This window comes from Rosa rugosa, chromosome 3 (genome assembly GCF_958449725.1).
Source record: "Rosa rugosa chromosome 3, drRosRugo1.1, whole genome shotgun sequence".
Lineage (NCBI taxonomy): Eukaryota > Viridiplantae > Streptophyta > Magnoliopsida > Rosales > Rosaceae > Rosa > Rosa rugosa.
In genome coordinates, this window is record NC_084822.1 from 44,025,024 (window position 1) to 44,043,861 (window position 18,838).

General features: G+C 46.1%; 1 protein-coding gene across 1 annotated transcript; it reads right to left on the bottom strand.

The window, feature by feature from the left end:
- Positions 1–13,669: 13,669 nt before the first annotated feature.
- On the bottom strand, positions 13,670–17,226 carry LOC133739360 (VAN3-binding protein). Its single transcript, XM_062167126.1, has 7 exons — positions 16,771–17,226; positions 16,560–16,682; positions 15,190–15,637; positions 14,409–14,645; positions 14,282–14,331; positions 14,125–14,182; positions 13,670–13,998 (listed from the first exon to the last, which is right to left on the bottom strand). The coding sequence occupies exons 1-7, from the start codon at positions 17,125–17,127 to the stop codon at positions 13,790–13,792; spliced, it is 1,482 nt and encodes a 493-aa protein (XP_062023110.1). The 5' UTR covers positions 17,128–17,226; the 3' UTR covers positions 13,670–13,789.
- Between the last annotated feature and the right edge of the window lie 1,612 nt (positions 17,227–18,838).

The following is an 18,838-nucleotide window of genomic DNA, read 5'->3' on the forward strand; positions in this document are numbered from 1 at the left end:
CACGAACGCCTTTCCCGACAGTCAGTGGAGACTACAGAACAAATCTCACAAACAGAGAATGCGCTAAGGGCTCATGCTACGAGTATTGCAGAGAACCAGAACCGGAACCACCAAGGATTGATAGAGATTATTGAGAACCATATGAAGCAGGCAGCGTCTGATATGGCAAGTCTTCGTAATGATGGAGAGAATCTCGCAACGGAGGTGGCCATGCAAAGAGCCGAGTTGAACCAAGCTAGAGAAGTGTTGAACAAGACGTTAGGTGACCCTAACGTTATCCTGAGTTCCCTTGGCCAACCATCTGGTTCAGGCAAGTACGTGCCGCCGAATCAGCGAGAGAAAGTTAGCAGCAACACCACTGCATCTCCCACAACAGCTGCTGCTACGCCACAGAAAAATAAAGAACAAGCGCTGGTTATTGGCGGTAGCAAAGAAAAGGCTACTTAGTCAGGCGGGCAGACCACCAGACAGAGGCAGCAGACATCGAAAGGTGGCACAGCTCCGTCCGACTCCACCGTGTTCGTTCAGTACGACAGCGACGGGGCGGAAAACATATATCAAGAGCTGCCAGGAGGTTATTACGGGATTGACCAAGCTGGTAATCCTGTCAAGATAACAGCTTTGACAAAAGAGATGCCTATGCTGGCAGTGACTTTTCAACAGCCCGCTGCAACCCGCGCTGTCCAGATGGGAGAAGAGGCAGCAGTTGTGAACCAAGCAACGCCCATACAGGCTGCTCGCCACACTATGGCAATACCTCCCCCTCCTCTAGGCCCGGAATATGTTAGACGAGACGAGGTCGAGGAGATGATCAGGCTGGCTAACCCGAGAGCCCAAATGGATGGGGTCTATGAGGGACCTTTCCCGCCGCATATAATGCTCGCGCCATTTCCCAGGGGATATAAAAACATCATATTTTCTACTTTTTCAGGGGAAGACACCGAGAATGCAATCACTCATCTGGCCAGGTTCAAAGTGCAATGCGGCCAGTACCAGAATGATGACATCCTCAAGTGCAGGATCTTTGGCACTTCTCTTTCGGGAGCGGCTTTCAGGTGGTTTTCCAAACTCCGACCAGGAACAGTGGCAGATTGGCCCGCAATGGAAAAACTCTTTCGAGAAACTTTTGGAGCCATTGAGCCTGAAGTTGATTTGGCTTCTCTCACCCAGATAGCTCAGCAGCCTACTGAATCCGCCGTTGCATACCTTCAACGCTTCCAGATTCAGAAGGCCAAACTGAATGTGATCCTGCCGGAGAAAGAGTTGATCAAGTTGGCGATCAAGGGTTTAGAGCCTCGACAGCAAAAGAAGCAGCATGGCAGCATGATCCAGTCAATGGGAGAACTCATCACAGAGGTGGGCAGCTTCGAGCATCTCCTTAGAGAAACTGATGCAAGGAAGAATGCTTCCAAGGGGACATATGTACCAGGAAAACATCGCACTGTCGCAGCCCTGAGTTACCAACCGGCTACTTATGACCCCTACTATCCCCACCACAGTGAAGAGTTGAGTCAAGAGGATGATGAAGAGGAAGATACTGACATCGCTGCTTATGAGCTAACAGGGAGAAAGAATCCAGCCTTGAAACAGTTGAAAATTTCCAAAGAACCTGTCAAGCTCAAATCAATGGCCTTCACCAAACCGGAATTCGCGGCATATACATATGATGCCAATAAGGCACATGAAATCCTAGATGAGATGATCAACGCGAAGATGGTAAAAACCGACTTTGGACCGTTTCCTCGTCCAGACCAGCTAAAAGGGAAGAAGTACTGCAAATTCCACAACCTGTGGAATCATAATACAGCAGACTGCGTGAAACTCAAAGACCAGATTCAGGTATGGCTTAATAATGGTAGTTTGCAGGTAGAGGCTCCAGTAACAGCGGCAGCGCTCGTAGACCTGAACCCTTTTCCTGACACTGGGGTCAACATGGTTGACGTGAACTGGACTAAGCAGAGTCGGAGGAAACCAACCCTAGATTTGAATGAAAAGGCGAAAGGAGACCAACCTGACAGAGATGAGCCTCCTGCAAAGAAGAAGTTTGAGCCAGTGCGTAAAGCCTCATCTGTGGTCTTATGCTCGCGATGCAAGGAAGAGTGTGGCATTCAGGTGTCACGCGAGGAGGGCGAGCAGACATTTCGTTTTGGTTCTCTCCCACCCATCAAATGGTCGTCGCCATCACAGAACTATCAACCTTCCAGTCCAAGAAAAAACGAGAAACTGGAATCACCACCATCCCCGAAGGATTCCAATCTCTTCCAGAGGTTGAAAGCGGCCGCGGTTGATCAGAAATCAGAAGAGAAGGCCATGATCAAGCGCAAAGATATTTTGACCAAGCCCTACATACCTCCTGCTTCTGCCGCCACGATTAAGGAAGGTAAGTGGTACACAAGGGAAAAGGGGAAGGCAGTGGAAATAAGTCCTTCCAAGAAGAGAAAACTGCAACGCAGATTTGGAGAAGCCAAACGCGCGCTAGAGGCTCTGGACCAGGGTCTGATCAAACCTTCGCAGCTGGTCAAATCACCTGAACAGTATCAGAAAGAGATGGAGATATTAGCTGCTAAGCCATTAATAACTCCCCGCAGCCTCCAGAAGCAAGCGAGCTCAGCAAAAGGGGCATCTAAGCCCAGTGTTTTTTACAGGATTACAGACGAGAGGAGACCTCCGCCAGCGCGAAAGGAGAGTTCGCCGACTAGGCGACCGCATGTCAGGCGCAAGTTGTTTCGCGACGACTCAGAGGCCAAATCCTCAGTTTTTGAGAGACTGGGGGGCAAGGACAAAGTTGCCAATACGCTACAGTGGAAACCTAAAAGGGTCCAGAGTGTCGTTGTTACCCCTGAGGTAACTACAACAAGCGACCCAAAGTCCAACTCGCCTGAGCGAGCCACCGGGATATCGGGGCATGAGCAATGTGAGGTAAAAGGCCTTACGGAGGAATCATTGGTTGAGCAGCTGGCTAAGCAATTCAATACTGACATACCTGTCAAAGAACCCAAGCTGAACCTGCAAGAGGACATGGATGGAACAGTTGTGACCGATACATCTTGCAACATGGTTTACGTACTCCCCGCGAGGTATGCACTACCAGTCGCCGCGCAGGATTGTGTAGAAACTGAAGAAAATAGCGCCCAACCTTTGCAGATTACATCAGCGATCACAACACCTGTAGAGGAGGCTGTCTTTCTTGAAACAGAAGATGCTAACAGCAAAGAATTCTTCATGAGCTTCACCAGGCCTACGCCCGCTATGGTTCAACACATGCGACCTTTGTACATCACAGCGGAGATTAGTGGCACCAAAGTTAGCAAGATTATGGTTGATACCGGAGCTGCTATGAACGTCATCACTACCAGGACCATGCATTTGCTCGGGATCAAGAAAGAGAAAATCCAGTCTACATCCCTTACACTCAAGAACTTCGCAGGGACTGTGACGAAGACCTTGGGATTACTTTTCTTGCGCATCAAGGTTGGTCCTGCAGAGGGTGTTTATGCTTTCTTTGTAACTGACTGTTATGCAGCGTATAGCGCTATTCTGGGCAGGGATTGGATCCACCGGAGTTATTGTGTTCCATCAACTCTCCATCAGAAACTCATTATGTGGAACAGAGAGACAGATAAGTCTGAGGTGATCAAAGCTGACCCTCGTCCATTTCCAGTTTCCGCGAATTATGTAGATGCCAGGTACTACTTGGAGCCTATTACTCCATTGCAAGTCAGTGGCATCGATAACAAGGGCCGCCCCACAGGGGTGACGGCCTCTGATTTGGCACAGTGGGGGCTCACGCTCATAAAGGAAGGCTTGGACAAGCCTGGCCACGCTGTGCCCAAACCATTAAACGATTAATGGATTACGACCTTCCAGAGGAAGGGATAGAGGCCCTCCACTCACTGTATGAAAGATTATCTTCGTACTTAGTGGAGAAAGAGGCCTATGATCGAGTCGCAACTTTAGAAACCGTCAATGAAGAGTTCTCTGATCAGGAACAGGAAGAGGAGGTAGAAATTCAGCTCGCTCCTGCAGCGTTGGACGACACACCCCCTAAGGTCAGAGACCCTACTGAAAAGGTCAATCTTGGAACGACAGAAGAGCCTATTGAAGTGGCTATCAGTGCTTACTTGGAGCCTAGCGAAAAACAGAGGCTTATTGAGCTGTTACTGGAATTCAAAGATTGCTTTGCAGAGAAATATGAAGATATGCCCGGCCTGTCACCGGATTTGGTTTGCCATCAGCTACCAACACTCCCTGACAAGAGGCCTGTGAAACAAGAACCGCGAAGAATGAATGCAGAAACCCAAGTCCTTGTCAAAGAGGAAGTTGAGAAAATGCATAAATCAGGCATTATCAGAGTGGCCAAATACAATCAGGGGCTATCTAATATAGTGCCAGTTCGCAAGAAGAATGGTAAGATGAGGGTCTGCGTGGATTACAGAGACCTCAATATCGCTACGCCTAAAGATGTTTACCCCATGCCGGTAGCGGATATGTTGGTAGACGCTGTAGCAGGACATGAATTACTGTCCTTTATGGATGGCACCGCAGGGTATCACCAAATTCCGGTCGCGGAGGAGGACAGACATAAAACTGCATTCCGATGTCCTGGATTCGCGGGTGTTTTCGAGTATGTGGTCATGCCTTTTGGGCTGAAGAATGCTGGGGCCACTTATCAGCGAGCCATGAACCTGATCTTCCACGATATCCTTGGGAAAATTTTAGAGGTTTACATCGATGACGTCGTGGTTAAATCAAAAGAGAAAGGGAACCACATCATAGATCTCAGGAGAGTCTTCGAGCGAATGCGCCAACATAAGCTGAAGATGAACCCCGCCAAGTACGTGTTCGGCGTTCAAGCGGGAGATTTCCTGGGCTTCATTGTACATCGGAGGGGAATTGAGGTCCCTGAGGATAAAGCAAGCGCGGTCATCAACGCGTCCCCTCCACAAACTAAGAAGGAGCTACAACGCCTGCTGGGTAAAATCAACTTCCTACGACGTTTTATTTCTAACTCTGCAGGTAAGATCCAGCCCTTCTCTCCATTGCTAAAGTTGCAAGGACAGAATGAGTTTGTATGGGAATCTCAGCATCAAGAGGCTTTCGACAAAATCAAGGCCTATTTAACGAGTCCACCAGTCCTGGTTCCCCCGCGAGCTGGATTTCCGTTAAAGCTATATATTTCAGCGGCTGAAGTCTCTATAGGTAGCTTACTTGCCCAAGACGATGAAGAAGACACTTACAGATTGCGAGACAAGGTACTCTCCTATGGAAAAGTTGTGTCTCACGTTGTATTTCTCCGCTTGCAAGTTGCGACATTACATGTTATCCTTTACTACAAGCATCATCGCTCAAACCGACCTGGTTAAGTACATGTTGTCGCGCCCTATTCTAAGGGGCCGCATTGGCAAATGGGTATTAGCTCTATCCGAATTTTCGCTACAATATGTTCCACAGAAAGCAGTGAAGGGACAAGCTATTGCAGACTTTTTGGCACACCACCCTATGTTGGATATTCCCCCAGTCAAGGAATTAGAGATAGCGATCACCACCGCAACTCGACCAGATTTGGCGCACATCCCAGAGTATGCAATATGGTATCAAGCCACTGTCTCACTGCAACCCTGGGTATTATTCTTCGATGGATCAAGAACAGAAACATTAGCAGGAGCCGGAATTGTTCTGGAAAACCCAGCGGGCGATCGTTTCTCCTATTCTTTCCAATTGGAGTTTAAATGCACTAATAACCAGGCAGAGTATGAGGCCCTTATTATTGGCCTGGAAGTCTTACTGGAAATGGGGGTAAGGGACGTTCAGGTACGCGGTGACTCTCTGCTCGTGATAAATCAGCTCCAGGAGAAATACAGGTGTGTAAGCTGTCTGCTCGTGCCATATCTCACTCGCGCCAGTGAGCTTTTGGATCAGTTTGATGACGTTGATTTGGAATACATACCCCGCGAACGCAATTTTGCGGCCAATGAGCTTGCTCAATTGGCTACAGGTATTACACTGAAATATGGGGTTCGCGAGCGCATACTGAAAGTTGAGCGCCGCACGCTGCCTTCATGGCTCGCACGGCCTGACCCGCCCGACGATCCAGTTGTCGCTGTCCTAGAACCTATTGACGTCGATTGGCGAATTCCGTTGATCGCTTACCTCAAGCATCCAGATCTTACGACAGACAGGAAGGTTCGTTTTCTTGCCTTGAACTACTTCCTCAGGGGCGAGGAGCTGCGACGACGCGGGGAAGATGGCATGGACTTCAGATGTGTCTATGGCAGCGAAGCAAAATGGCTAATGCGCGAGGTCCATACAGGAGTATGTGGCGCCCATCAAGCGGGCCCTAAGATGCGTTGGCTTATCCGGAGACATGGCTACTATTGGCCTAGCATTTTGAAGGATTGTATCACGTTCGCAAAAGGATGCCAAGATTGTCAGGCACATGGCCCAGTGCAGCACATCCCCAACATTCCCATGCAACCTATTATTAAGCCTTGGCCTGCGCGCGGTTGGGCATTGGACTTGATTGGGATGATTCAGCCCCATTCTTCCCTTCAACACAAGTTCATCATCGTGGCCACAGACTTCTTCACCAAATGGGTCGAAGCTGCACCTTTGAAAGAGACTTCTGGTGCCACCATTCGCCAATTCATTTTCCAGCACATCATCTGCAGGTTTGGTATCCCTGAAGTGCTCGTTTCCGACAGGGGGGCAGCATTCATGGGCGGTGAGGTAGAAATACTTGTCAACGAGTTGGGCATCCAGTTCATCCACAGCACTCCATATTATGCTCAGTCCAATGGTCAAGCGGAAGCCAGTAACAAGATTATTATCACCCTTCTCAAGAAGATGCTTGTTGAAAACCCTCGCCAGTGGCACAGCACGCTGTATGAGACATTATGGGCTTATCGCACTTCCAAGAGGAATCCCACTGCTACAACGCCCTATGCACTCATGTTTGGTCATGACGCAGTTTTACCCTTAGAACTCAACGTTCAATCCTTGCGAGTCCAAGATCAGCATCACTTGATCGGCGAAGACTATGTCCAAGCAATGTGGCAAGAACATGAGGACCTCAGCGAGCAGCGCTTAACAGCTTTGGATAATTTGGTAATGGAAAAACAGCGTGTTTCTCGCGCCTATGACAAGAGGACGCGTGGCCGTAGTTACAAAGAAGGTGACCTTGTTTGGAAGGCTGTTCTTCCCTTTGGTGAGAAGTTGACAGGTCGCGGTAAATGGACCCCGCGATGGGAAGGACCCTTTGTTGTTCACCGCATTCTGGAGCGCGGGGCTTTTCACCTCAAAGATTTGGACGGTGACATCCACCGCAACCCCATCAACGGACGATTCCTGAAGAAATATTACCCTAGTGTTTGGGAGTTCGAAGACCCTCCAGATTCCCCTTCTCAGACAAGGGGGCAAACATAGTCTTCGTCAGTTCCCAACTTCCATTTTACTCAGGCCTTTCTTGTGGCCTGCGCATCCTGTCTTCCCTTCACCTACGAATCCTAGGGGGGCAACATCCTATATATTCAGGCCTTCACAAAGGCTGTATATTGTAGCAATACTTTTGTAGCAATTTATTTTCAAATTTCTTGACAAGACGTGTTAAGAATATACATATATGTAATGGCCTATACATGAGGCCTTATTTTATAACAGTTTCTTTTGCAATAATACTCAGAAACTTTCATTCATAAAGTGGCTTTGCGGCCAGAAGCAATACAAATCGAAACTATTACATTTGCAGGTTACAAGGCCAAAAGTGGCCCACAAATCATAAGAGTTGCTGAAATCTTGAATCTTGCGGTGACAAGGGGGCGGTGCTATGATCAAAAGTTCTCTTCCTCTCCCTCTCTTCACCCACATGTCTTATCTGATCTGAGTTGCAGCTGCTCTCATTTGTACTGAAGATGGAGGGAAGGAAGTAATCCATTACCCTCCGAGATGGAGATGGTCTGCAGGAGAGCGCAACTCACAACCACATCTACCTCTAGGGGAAAAACATAAGTCAGACAGTCTGGCCCTAGAGGTAGGCTGCGAGAGAAGAACGCTCGGCCTTGAGTGGTCGCCCGCTCTTCTCCCGCCTGCTCCACGCGAGAAATCTGAGGAGAGGGATCACTCAAAATCTCTTTCCGCCGCGTTAGGAGCGCCGCGTGTTCTTCAGCCTAACTGAAACCGGAGATTCCTATCCGGATTTCCAGAAACCAAAGACATGCGGATGGACCTGAGATTAGGCCATGAGACCTACTCAGGTATTGAGATTAAGCCATAAGACCTAAGGATTTGGGTTTGAGGCTGAGATCGTAAGGAGAAGATTTCAGAAACAAAAGAAAGAGAAGTAGGGTTTGTGACACTATTACTGGGAAAGCCATATTCGCTTGAGTTTTTTCTTCTCACAAGCACAGGTATTTATAGGACCAGTTTCAGTGGTCTCGACTCTAAGAGGGGCAGTTGAAGTACGTTCAACGCCATCAATAAGAGTATCGATGGAATTGAATGCAAAGATCTCGGAAATGAAGATGATTGAAAGCGCGTGAGAAGCGGGGCGATTTTCAAGGAGATAACCGCTTTGTTTCGAGAATATCTTTTCAAACAGTTTCAACAGCAATAAAGGTGGATTGAACGCTAAACTGCCAGAAAATCTGAACATGTATTTGGGCCAAGAAAGGTGGGCTAAATATTTTAGATATTCATAATAATGTTGTTCATACAAATATGGGCCCAGTAACGAAATAACTAGGGGCCTAAAAATCTCCGGCCTGCTCGGGTCAAGCGGAGAAAGAGTTCGTCCAGTCGAAAGTTAGCATCCGCAGCAGCTTGAGCAGCTTGTTGGGCTACCACACGGGCTTGGGCCAGTTCTTGGGACAGCGTCTCGAAGGCAGCGAGGGGTTGTTCCAATTGAGGCTCCGCGTGGGCAAGCATAGCAGTAACCTCGATCAAACGGGCTTGAAAAGAAAGAATCTGGGATCTTAGGTGGTTCCTCTCGAGTGTCAGATCCCTGATGAGATCAGCCTGATCGCCCAAGTGACCGCGAGCATTGTCAGTTTGATGAGTAAGAGCTTGGTAATGTGTTTCAGTCTGTCTAGCCTCCGCGTTAGCGACTGCCCTCTCGTTAAGCCCTTGTGGGAGATCTCGCAGCAGTCCATCAACCTCTTGGAATTGTTCTTCAGTGACCGCGCCCTCGCGAAGAAGCACCCTCAGATACTCCAAAACTCTCGCGGGCGCATCAGGAATCAGTATATCGGGACCCAAGAGGCGACGGAGACCTTCCCTGGCTTCATCTACAACCCCAGGTGGAGTCACTTCGAGCACGCGAGCTAAACGTTCTAAAGTGGATGGAGTAGGGGGTTCAGCGCCAGGGGCCTCAGGAGGCTCCGCGACTGGTATAGCTTCAGGTACTGGTTCATGAAGTTCTTCAGGTTCCCCAGCTTCAATGACTTGGGGGGCATGGGGAGCAGGTTCTTGGCCAACCACACTAGGAACAGGTTCAGCGGGATCCTCGTTCGCGATTTCTTCTGTTGCTACTTCCGCGTTTGGACCCTAAAAGAAAAGACATACTTTCAGAATAACCAAGCCAAAAGGAAAAGATAAACATTGTTGATTAAGAGAGTTACCTCTTCAACTGCTGGCTCGCGGAGATCTACCATTGGTGCTAGAGCAGCTTCACCAAGGATTGGGTCCAGGTCAGGCACCGTCGAGGCCAGAAGGGGAATGGGTTCCTCGCGGAAGGTAGGAAGGAGAGGCATCTTGTCTTCAACCTCAGGCGGACCGTCAACTATAACTGGCTCTGGAATTACAACCAACTGCATTTGGTTTGCCGCATTGATCGCAGAAGGGGGGCTATCATCGGTCTCTTGGGCGTTTGTACCAAATACGCCCTCGCCGGCAGTAGAGGATCCTTCCCTAATTGGCCTTGAAAGCCTACGACGAACCTGAAACAGAGAAACGTTATGAGCTATACATAACAAGACAAGGCATCAATGTTTCCGGGAGAGAGGCATTACCAGTCGATCAGCGGTTGGTTCGTCTTCTGCCCATGGGTCAGTTCTGAGCTCAGCGCGACTGCGTTTGCGTGCCAGAGCGGCGGCAATCTGTCAAGATTTAAACAAAGTCAATTAGACGTCGAGATGGCTGCTAAAACAAAGAAGGTTCTAAAGCAAGAACCCTTACAGTCTGAGGATCGTCATCGTCAGAGGAAGTATCCTCTACTTCGGGCCTGATCAGTACTGCTTTTTGCTTAGCAGCTGGACCGGTGGCCGGAGGAACATCCACTGCGCGATTGCCTGAAGGTGGCGCGCGTCCCTGCTATAAATTTCGAGTTAGGAGACAGAGTTGGAGGTGATAAAGGAAACAAAGGAACATATTAAGGCAAGTACCTCTGGAGGTTGCTCGCGAATAACAATACCAGCTTGAACCAAGCGCGGGGCTCGCGCGGGTCGCGGAGCCGGTTTGGGTGGTGGAAGTCTTTCTTCATCTTCATGAAAGCGAGCGAGTGCTTCAGTATCAACATCATAAGGGTACCTCAAGTCTTCGAAGATGGCCGCGAAGAGTTCGTCGTCCCTTTGCTCCCAGCAGTTAACAGAAACTTCTTTCCACCATTGATCGTAATCTTCAGCGGTCCCATCCACAGGGACGATAGTATTAGCCCAGTTTGGGAGGTCGACCAATGCGAGCATGCTTTGCTCTGGCGGAGCCCCATCAGAGGGACCAATTCGTCGCCAAGAGGTATAAAAATTCCAGGCATCATATAGGGGAAAAGGCACCAACTGAATAAGACCAAACTGGCGGGCAAAATGGTTGGGGGCATAGAGCTCATAACTGAGTTCATCAACAGCGAGCCTAATGTCTGAACAAGAGATCGCGCGGCGAAAAGCCAAGCGCGCGCGATCATTATAGATTGGAGCCCCAGGAAGAAATCCGTTTTGAAAAGGAGCAGGGTATCTCCTACTGAGTATTAAATCACAGTATGGCATTTCGTGCAGGAGATACAAGTATGAGAAGCATTCAGAATAGGGGGGAGATGTGTACCTCGCATCGCGACAAAACCAATGACCAAGAAGAGCATTAGTCGGTGGTAGGAGTGGAATATCGTCGCGGCGGAAGAATGAAAAATAAGTTTGAATCCAGAAATCAAGGATCCAAAAAGGGCCAGAAATGCTGGTCTCAAAAGGATGCATAGTGGCCTGATATAGAGTACGGTAGAGGGCGCCCAACACTGGTTGTCCTAATCCCACGCGGCGGCCATTGTAGAGGGCTATCGCTAGAAGAGTCCAATCACCAGTGGGCTTATAAGAGGAAGTACAGAATATGAATTTACAGAGCCAATACTCCAGAAAAGCGATGCCGCCAGTAGCATTGCGCTCCTTGCGATAGAAAAGCAACCACCGTGGGTAAGAGCCGCTATGAACACTGCGACCAGTTTGGTTCATGGTTGATGCGAAGGTGTCAGAATCGAATTGGCCATGTAGATAGGGCTCGCCATCGATGGGCAGTCCAGTAATGGTGAGGATGTCCAACAAGGTTATACTCATTTGACCAAATCGGAAATCGAAAGTATTGGTAGCAGTATGCCAGAAGCAAAGGAAAGCAGCGAGTGGTGAACGATTCCCACCGCGAGGAAGGCGAAAGCATAAATCGATAGTGTGGGTAATACCTGCTTCGTTCCAGCGAGCCAAATCTCGTGCTCTTACTTCATGATACCAGGAGATCTCCTCTTCGCTAATTTTGGATGGCCAGTGCCCTATTTTTGCTCTATGATTCTGCGCACCCCAACTGCTGAAATCCGCAGGGGTCCTCCGGAGGACTTGAGTGGGTCTACGAATGGGCAGGCTATAGAGAGGGAGAGCGTCAGCAGGAATAGAGTCTCGCGGTGTTGGACCCAGTCCGGCGTGATGATCTGAAAGCCTGAGAAGCAGAGGCCTCTGGACAGAGGTATGAATACGACAACGGGCACCGATGTTGGCTCCCCAAGTGCGAGCGACATTCTCAGTGAGCTCTTCTTCCTGATCAATAGTCACCTTCTTTGGGGGAGCCATTTCTGGGTTTCTGTAAAGCGGGTATGGAGCGAGAGATTTCTGGGTTTAGGAGACTGGAAGGGTTTCTGATGTGACAGGTCTCTATTCGGCTGCGGTATTTAAATAAAAGATTTTGTGAGGGAAACGATGCGACGAAAAGACGTTTTGCCAAGCGAATAGACGCTACCTTCATTAATGACATCGTTTCGATCACCAGGCATGTCGTTTTAACCCCCTTCTATCAGTTACATCTTAGTGGGCCTGATATCGGGGCTTGGGGGGCAATGTTTGAGCCCAAAAGTAATTTTGGCAAGATCCTTTAGTGGATTCAGCACAGCGGGCCGATACCTGCGGCCCAAAAATAAGCCTATTCGGGTTTGGGTTACAGCTTCACCCATTCCGTGATCCATAAGGAAAACGAAACCTTATTGGAGTCGGGTAGCGAGGATTGAATAGGAAACTTCAACCAATAATCCTTCTGTGGCAAGGAGCAGTCGAAACCCTAGGTATATATACCAGGTTTCAAGGACGAATTAAGGACCTCTCTCATATCAATCAATCCTAGCGATTACAAAGCCTCCCCGGAGCAAACCTTCAACCTCGTTGAAACCCGGTGACCGCCCGCCAGTCCTAGTCTCTCTAAGAGCCGACTGTCAGCATCACCAGATCAACCCGGCGACCGTACTTCCAGTCCCAGTCTCCCCAGGAGCCGACTGCGAGCGCAACCGCCACCGTTACTACCAGCGAAGCAAGGGTAACGCCCTCGCAACCCAGCGAAGCTAAAGTCACGCTTTAGCGCAACCCGTGCTTTCTCCAAACTTCCCAGTGATTGCTCTGCTTAGTCTACAACACTAAGTATCGATTCGGTGACGCGAAGAGATCACACCCAAAGTCCTTATCCGTAAGGCAGAAAGTCCTTTCCCGGAAGGCTAGAGAAGAACCTTGTGGCGAGGTTGGTGCTCTCCTCGTCCATAACGCTTGAAGAAGAAGTCAGGTCAAGGGACTACCCCGACGACTGCACCCCATGGTGCTAGCACGCCTGCGCACACGCTCAAAAGAGACAGTTTGCAAGCCAACTGGTTTTTGCGCCAAACAGCTATATTGGTATTCATGAGTCTGAGTTCAGTTGCAATGTTGCATTGTATGGATAATCATGAAATGTTTTGTGTAATAATAAACTAATAATGTAATCATGAGTTCTGTTATGTATTATTGTATTTCATTGTGATTGTGTTGCATTGCCATAAGAAGTTGTTGGAAAACAGGAAAATACCATTTCCCAGAAGGCAGATGCTGGAAATCTGGGCATGCTTTCAATCTGGTGTATTCATGTGTCACAGGACCGAAGGACCGAAAGCCCGGACCGAATATAATCGGTTCGGGTTCCAGTCGGCTTTTGAATGAAAAATACTCAGGACCGAACCGAGACCGATAAGTCGGATTCGGTCTCGGGCCCACACAATTCCAGGACCGGACTGGACCGCGCCCAGCCCTAGTATATACCACCCGTAGTGTATAATTGCTAATGTATGTGCTTATTGCTAGTGTACGTCACTTTTAACTCTGCCTGACCTTAACTATGGTTTTTGAATTGAAAATATGAAACTAAGCAAGATATGTTCCCACAAAGCATTTCATCAATATTGTTCCGAATACTATTCAGTGCTTTTGCTCATGACCTTTTATACTATAGCCCTAGATAACATCACCTAACATTATTCATCTACCTTCTACTCAAGAGATTACAAGGCTGCTACTCTGCTAGGATTTCAATCATATTAATGCATGTTCTTTCTCTCGGCTACAATAGAGAGCAGCCTCGAAACTCCATGAGTCCAGACGTCATGTTCCCTCTGATTCTTGCACTCAAACTCCACGACTCCTCGCGATTCTGTTTTCAGTCCAAAGTAACGGCGCTGCTCTCCACCCTCGAACAAGTGCCTCCCAGACCATGCCGGCATGTTCTTGCACACTTCCAACACAACATCTATGTACCCAAAAACAAATAAACCTTATGTTATCCATTGTCAAATTGTCAGATAGTATGTTCCACATCACTAAAGCGCTGTAATAGCTACAGGAAGTAAGAACCAAGTATAGTTATAGAGCTTACTCTTTTTCTTTTTGGTGAATGTTCCTGCAACATGTTTGCTCTTCATTTTCAGCATCACCTATAAAAGACGTACAGTTACATGAATGATCAGTAAATTATATAGGACAGAGACTATGCTGAATAATAAATAGTCTTATAGCAGACATCAGGATCTTACCTGGCCTGTTCGATGAATATAAACAGATACTACTTTCCAGTGAAGATCACCTGCAAGGTGCAAACCAAATATTGTTCAGTACAAGAGTCAAGATATATGGAGAGTTGTTTGATTTGGGAGTAGTAACCTTTTCGGGTGCGTTTGAGGAGTTCAGTTCCCCTAGCAAGCAGGTCTTGGTTAGAGGCCCCAAGAAAAGTGTTAGGAGCAGGGACAAGCTCTTCACTGCTACTAAAGCTGCCATTGCTGTTGTTATTGCCTTTACCACAGACCCCGATTCCCATTCCTTTTTCCACTGGTATCACTGCTGCTATGTTCCACACCTCCTTCATTGCCCTCGCCTTGAGTGTCGCTGCACCTCTTAAAGCTGCACGTACACAATCAACACAGATTTTGATATCACTGAAAGGAGAACTAACTCGGTTCTCAAGAAAGAAAATTGGATTGCCGAACTAATTATAACAATGTCACATTATTTGGTGGACAATATTTGATATGAGCTTCAATAACAATTGTATGGTCACCAAAGATAGGCCGGTATTATACTTGTTGCTTGTCAGATATAAATGAGGTTATAAATGTTTGAATTAATTCATAAATTCTTAACACTTTGGCGAATAAAAGTAGTTGGTGTTCTATTGAATTAGCTCTATAATAATGCTAGTGACACTAAATTTACTTGCTAATTGATATGTGTCTCAGATACAAATGAGGCTATGAATTCGCATTTAATTAAATAAAACAATGCACTATAATCATTTAGTGAACAATATTTGGTAAGTATAATTAAATAAAACAACGCAACATCATTTAGTGAATAAATTCGGCGAGTCTCACATCACTCTATTGTCTAATAAACTAATAAAGTACGCAAGGGACAATTTGTCTAGTAATTAGCAAAAGCTCGTTACCTGTGGCAGCGGCAGCAGTGAGAGTGGTAATATCATCATGAGAGCGAACATTGACTGCAGAGCTAACCACAGAAGTAAGATGGTCATGCTCAGCTCCCATAGCCTCTGCAGCTTCAGCACATTGTGCAGCTACCAATGTAGCAGCAGATGCCACAGCCATATCCGTCTTGGCCGCTTGTTCGTTGTTGTTTCTTGATGAGATTGAAGAAGAAGCGGCTGTGGCTGCCGCAATGGCAGCTACAGCAGCAGCCACTGCGGCAACTGAAACGGCTGCGTGGACTTGAGCATTGTGGACTCTAGTCTCCTCCTTTTTCTTCTCTTTTCGATCCTTCAACCATCTCCCAACTGTCTTGGCTCCCCCGGTAGCAGGGGTACTACTGACATTTGCAGCGCTGCTCCGACTGCCGTTGTTGAACAGCTGGTTTATGCTGTTGTGGTTGCGAAAGAACTGCATCCAAAGTTAGCATAAAAGAAAGTTTAATTCAAAACACATTATTTCAACTTAACAGAGAAAAGGGCTATTTTAAGAAAAAGGTTTGTACTACATATCTGGTATGTGGCATATTGACAATTTAACTGTACATAATGACATAGGAAGAGAAGGGTACTTGGAAAGAATGTGTAAATGTCTTAAACCAGGTTAATCATAATCACATATGCACACTCCATCTCCCATATGATTCTTATGCAAGGTGAGGTGGGAGACTCTACAAGGCTCAGTCAGTGCCATCTGGCTTACTAGTATTTTTTTTCTTTTGTAATCCAACCATGTTTTACTTACAAGAAACAAAAGAGGCAAAGATACAGAGAACCATAACTGAGCACAGAGATTTTAGTTACCAAACTGAAGTATCCGAGTTAATTCATTTTCACACTCCACCGGTATTTTCATTTTAGACACGTTGTCAGCTCTAAGGTAAGGCAGGGAGCCTGGATTTGACCCAAGCCAGAGCAGAGTCCAATCTTACTGCATCCATGATTTAAATTTTTGTCTCCACTCCTTTTTATTTTTAAATTTTGACTTGAAGAAAGAAAATAATGCCTTTGTTGATAAGACTCTTTTCCAGATTTTAAAGGAAATATAGAAAAGGCTTCTTAATCCTAAAAAGAAGAGAAAGGTTCAAAAGCATATTTTCTCTTTACTATAATTAAAAAAAAAAAAAAAAAAGATTTTACTAAACTAAAACAGTAACACTGCAGAGAGCATCAGATAGTCTGTGGGTGACAGAAGGAAACAGAGATGGAGCTGAGTACATTGGTTGGTCCCCTTGTTTCCTTCTTTGACAAGTATAGTGGAATTTTTTAACCATATTTATATGATCTTCAATAAAACAAAAGAGTTCAGAAACAGAGGAGGGGAAGAAGAAGACCTTAACGACGTCGTCGAACTCCTCCGATGGAGAAACAGGAGGGCTATCAGTCTCAAATGAGCCTCCGGCGTTCAATGGTCCAGAGCTGTGTGAAAGCCTCCCTGATGTTAATGGTGACACTTCCTGCCAAAACCCACAAAACCCAAATGAAAATTTGACCAAAAATAAATGGAGAAATGAAAATCCAAGAATAAAACTTAAGTTGAGCCACCTCTCTCATGGACTGTGACATAATGCGGTCCAGGACCAACTGAGAAGTAGCAGAGGTAGCAAAGTAGAATTGATTCCCAGACAGAACTGGAGTCTCTTCAGATTCTCCGGCTACATCTTCGGGTATAGAAGCTGTTGTGGTGGTGGTGCAAGAAGAAGAATTGTGGGTGGACTTAGAGTTCATGCATTGAGGAATAGGGGGTGGTTGAGACAGAGTTTTGGAGACTTCAAGAGCAGAAGCACTCCAAGACCTTGAGAGGAACTCCATTGGGACTCTTGGGCTTTTGGGGAGGTTGTCAAGTCCCACCGGAGTCTGCTCCGGCCGGCGAGAGCTCAACATTGGGAGTGTTTCTTCCATGAATGGTGGGTTCTTTCTTGGACTTGGTGAAACAGAGGAAATGGGTTTGAAATATTTGATGAGAGGACGAAGTGGGTTTTGGGGATCAACACACTGGAGATATATATACACAAAAGTATGCCCATGTTGTATGAATAATGCTCAATGAGTCCACATAGGTCAATTGGTCAAATTGAATTTTGAAGTACTTTTGGTGGTGCCACATGGAAAGATTGGTGTTTTATGAGCTTTATTTGGAGATTATGAAGGTAAGGGATGATTAGAGCATATACATTGGATATTTCATATTTGTCCAAAAAGAGATTTTAGGGATGCTTTCTAGGGTTTAGGCCCAACTTTGGACCTAGTTTGATCATGTGACTAATCATCTTTCTTCAAAGGGGCTTTTGCTAAAATGATAGGAAGCTTATCAACCCGCTTCTCTAGTTCAGTCTTCACACACACACCCAAATAAAACAAAAGTGATCAACACCATTTTTACAGCATACCAAACCCCTTTAGGCTTTTACCCAAATCCAGCACATGCATCAACATCTAGGAGCAATTTAGTAGAGAAAAGTGAACATTCACAAAAGAGAGAGTTTGCATTTTACTCCTTCCTATTTTCATGTACTATAATTCAGTCATCAAAATTGTTTACTCTTTAAGCTCTTTCATAAGATTCTCGATCATCTAAACTATTATAGCAAGTACAACTTGTTCGATCAATCAACAAATGATAATTGAGTATTTGTTATAACTAACTAGCCACGAAATTACTGCACAAATATATAAATAAACGGTTCAAATTATAGAATTATATTATAGAATTCTTAATCTAATTATCAGAATCATTTATTTTTTAAGTTCTTTTATAGGATTCTTACTAATCTAAACTTTTCTAGCATGTACAACTCGTCCAATCAATCAACAATGATAATCATTATATCTAAATAGTCAAGAAATCATTGCGCAAAGATGTAAATAAATGGGATTATGGAGTTGCATTATAGAATCCGGAGGTCGACACATTTAGCAAATGCAAAAACCCCTAATTTGGGCTTGTATTAACAACAAACTCGGAATGAAGCATTCATTTAAGCTAGAGTTGGAGTGGTGGTGACATAGAGGGAGAGCACATAACATAACTACATAAGAATGAGATGTCAGAAGTGGTAGTGAACCATGAGTGATTGTGTTTTCTAAGCTAAAGGTGTAGGCAACGTCCAAGGCCGACATGTTTGGAGGTCAAGACAAACTGAAAACGAACCATTTCCTCCTCTACTGTGCTGTTTTGGGACACAAAGCTGCGCACCGGAGAGGGACCTATGCTAAAATACGCGTGCCTGCGCACGTCATCATCTTCAACTTTGGCTTTTACATCGTAATATACAGACCCTTTTTCAAACTTTTCCGATCAAAAGGCGGGAAAGAAGAGATCGGGGCAGCCTTTTGTTTAACCTGTAAGGCTTTCTTTGTTTCTTAGCAAATGAATATTTGACTCAAAGGAACACCCTTTTATTCCTTTTGCCTCATTTTCATGAACAAACTCACATTTACAACATTTTGTTGCTAGGTTTCCTACAAGAATCTATGGTTGAAGCTCAACTTATCTGTATTTTTCGTTAAGACAAACCAGGCTTTCATTTTTTCTTGTAGAGCTTTTTTAAAATGGTTCCATCATAGATTACAGCCATACATGCCCCTTAATAAGAGTATGAGAATCAATCAC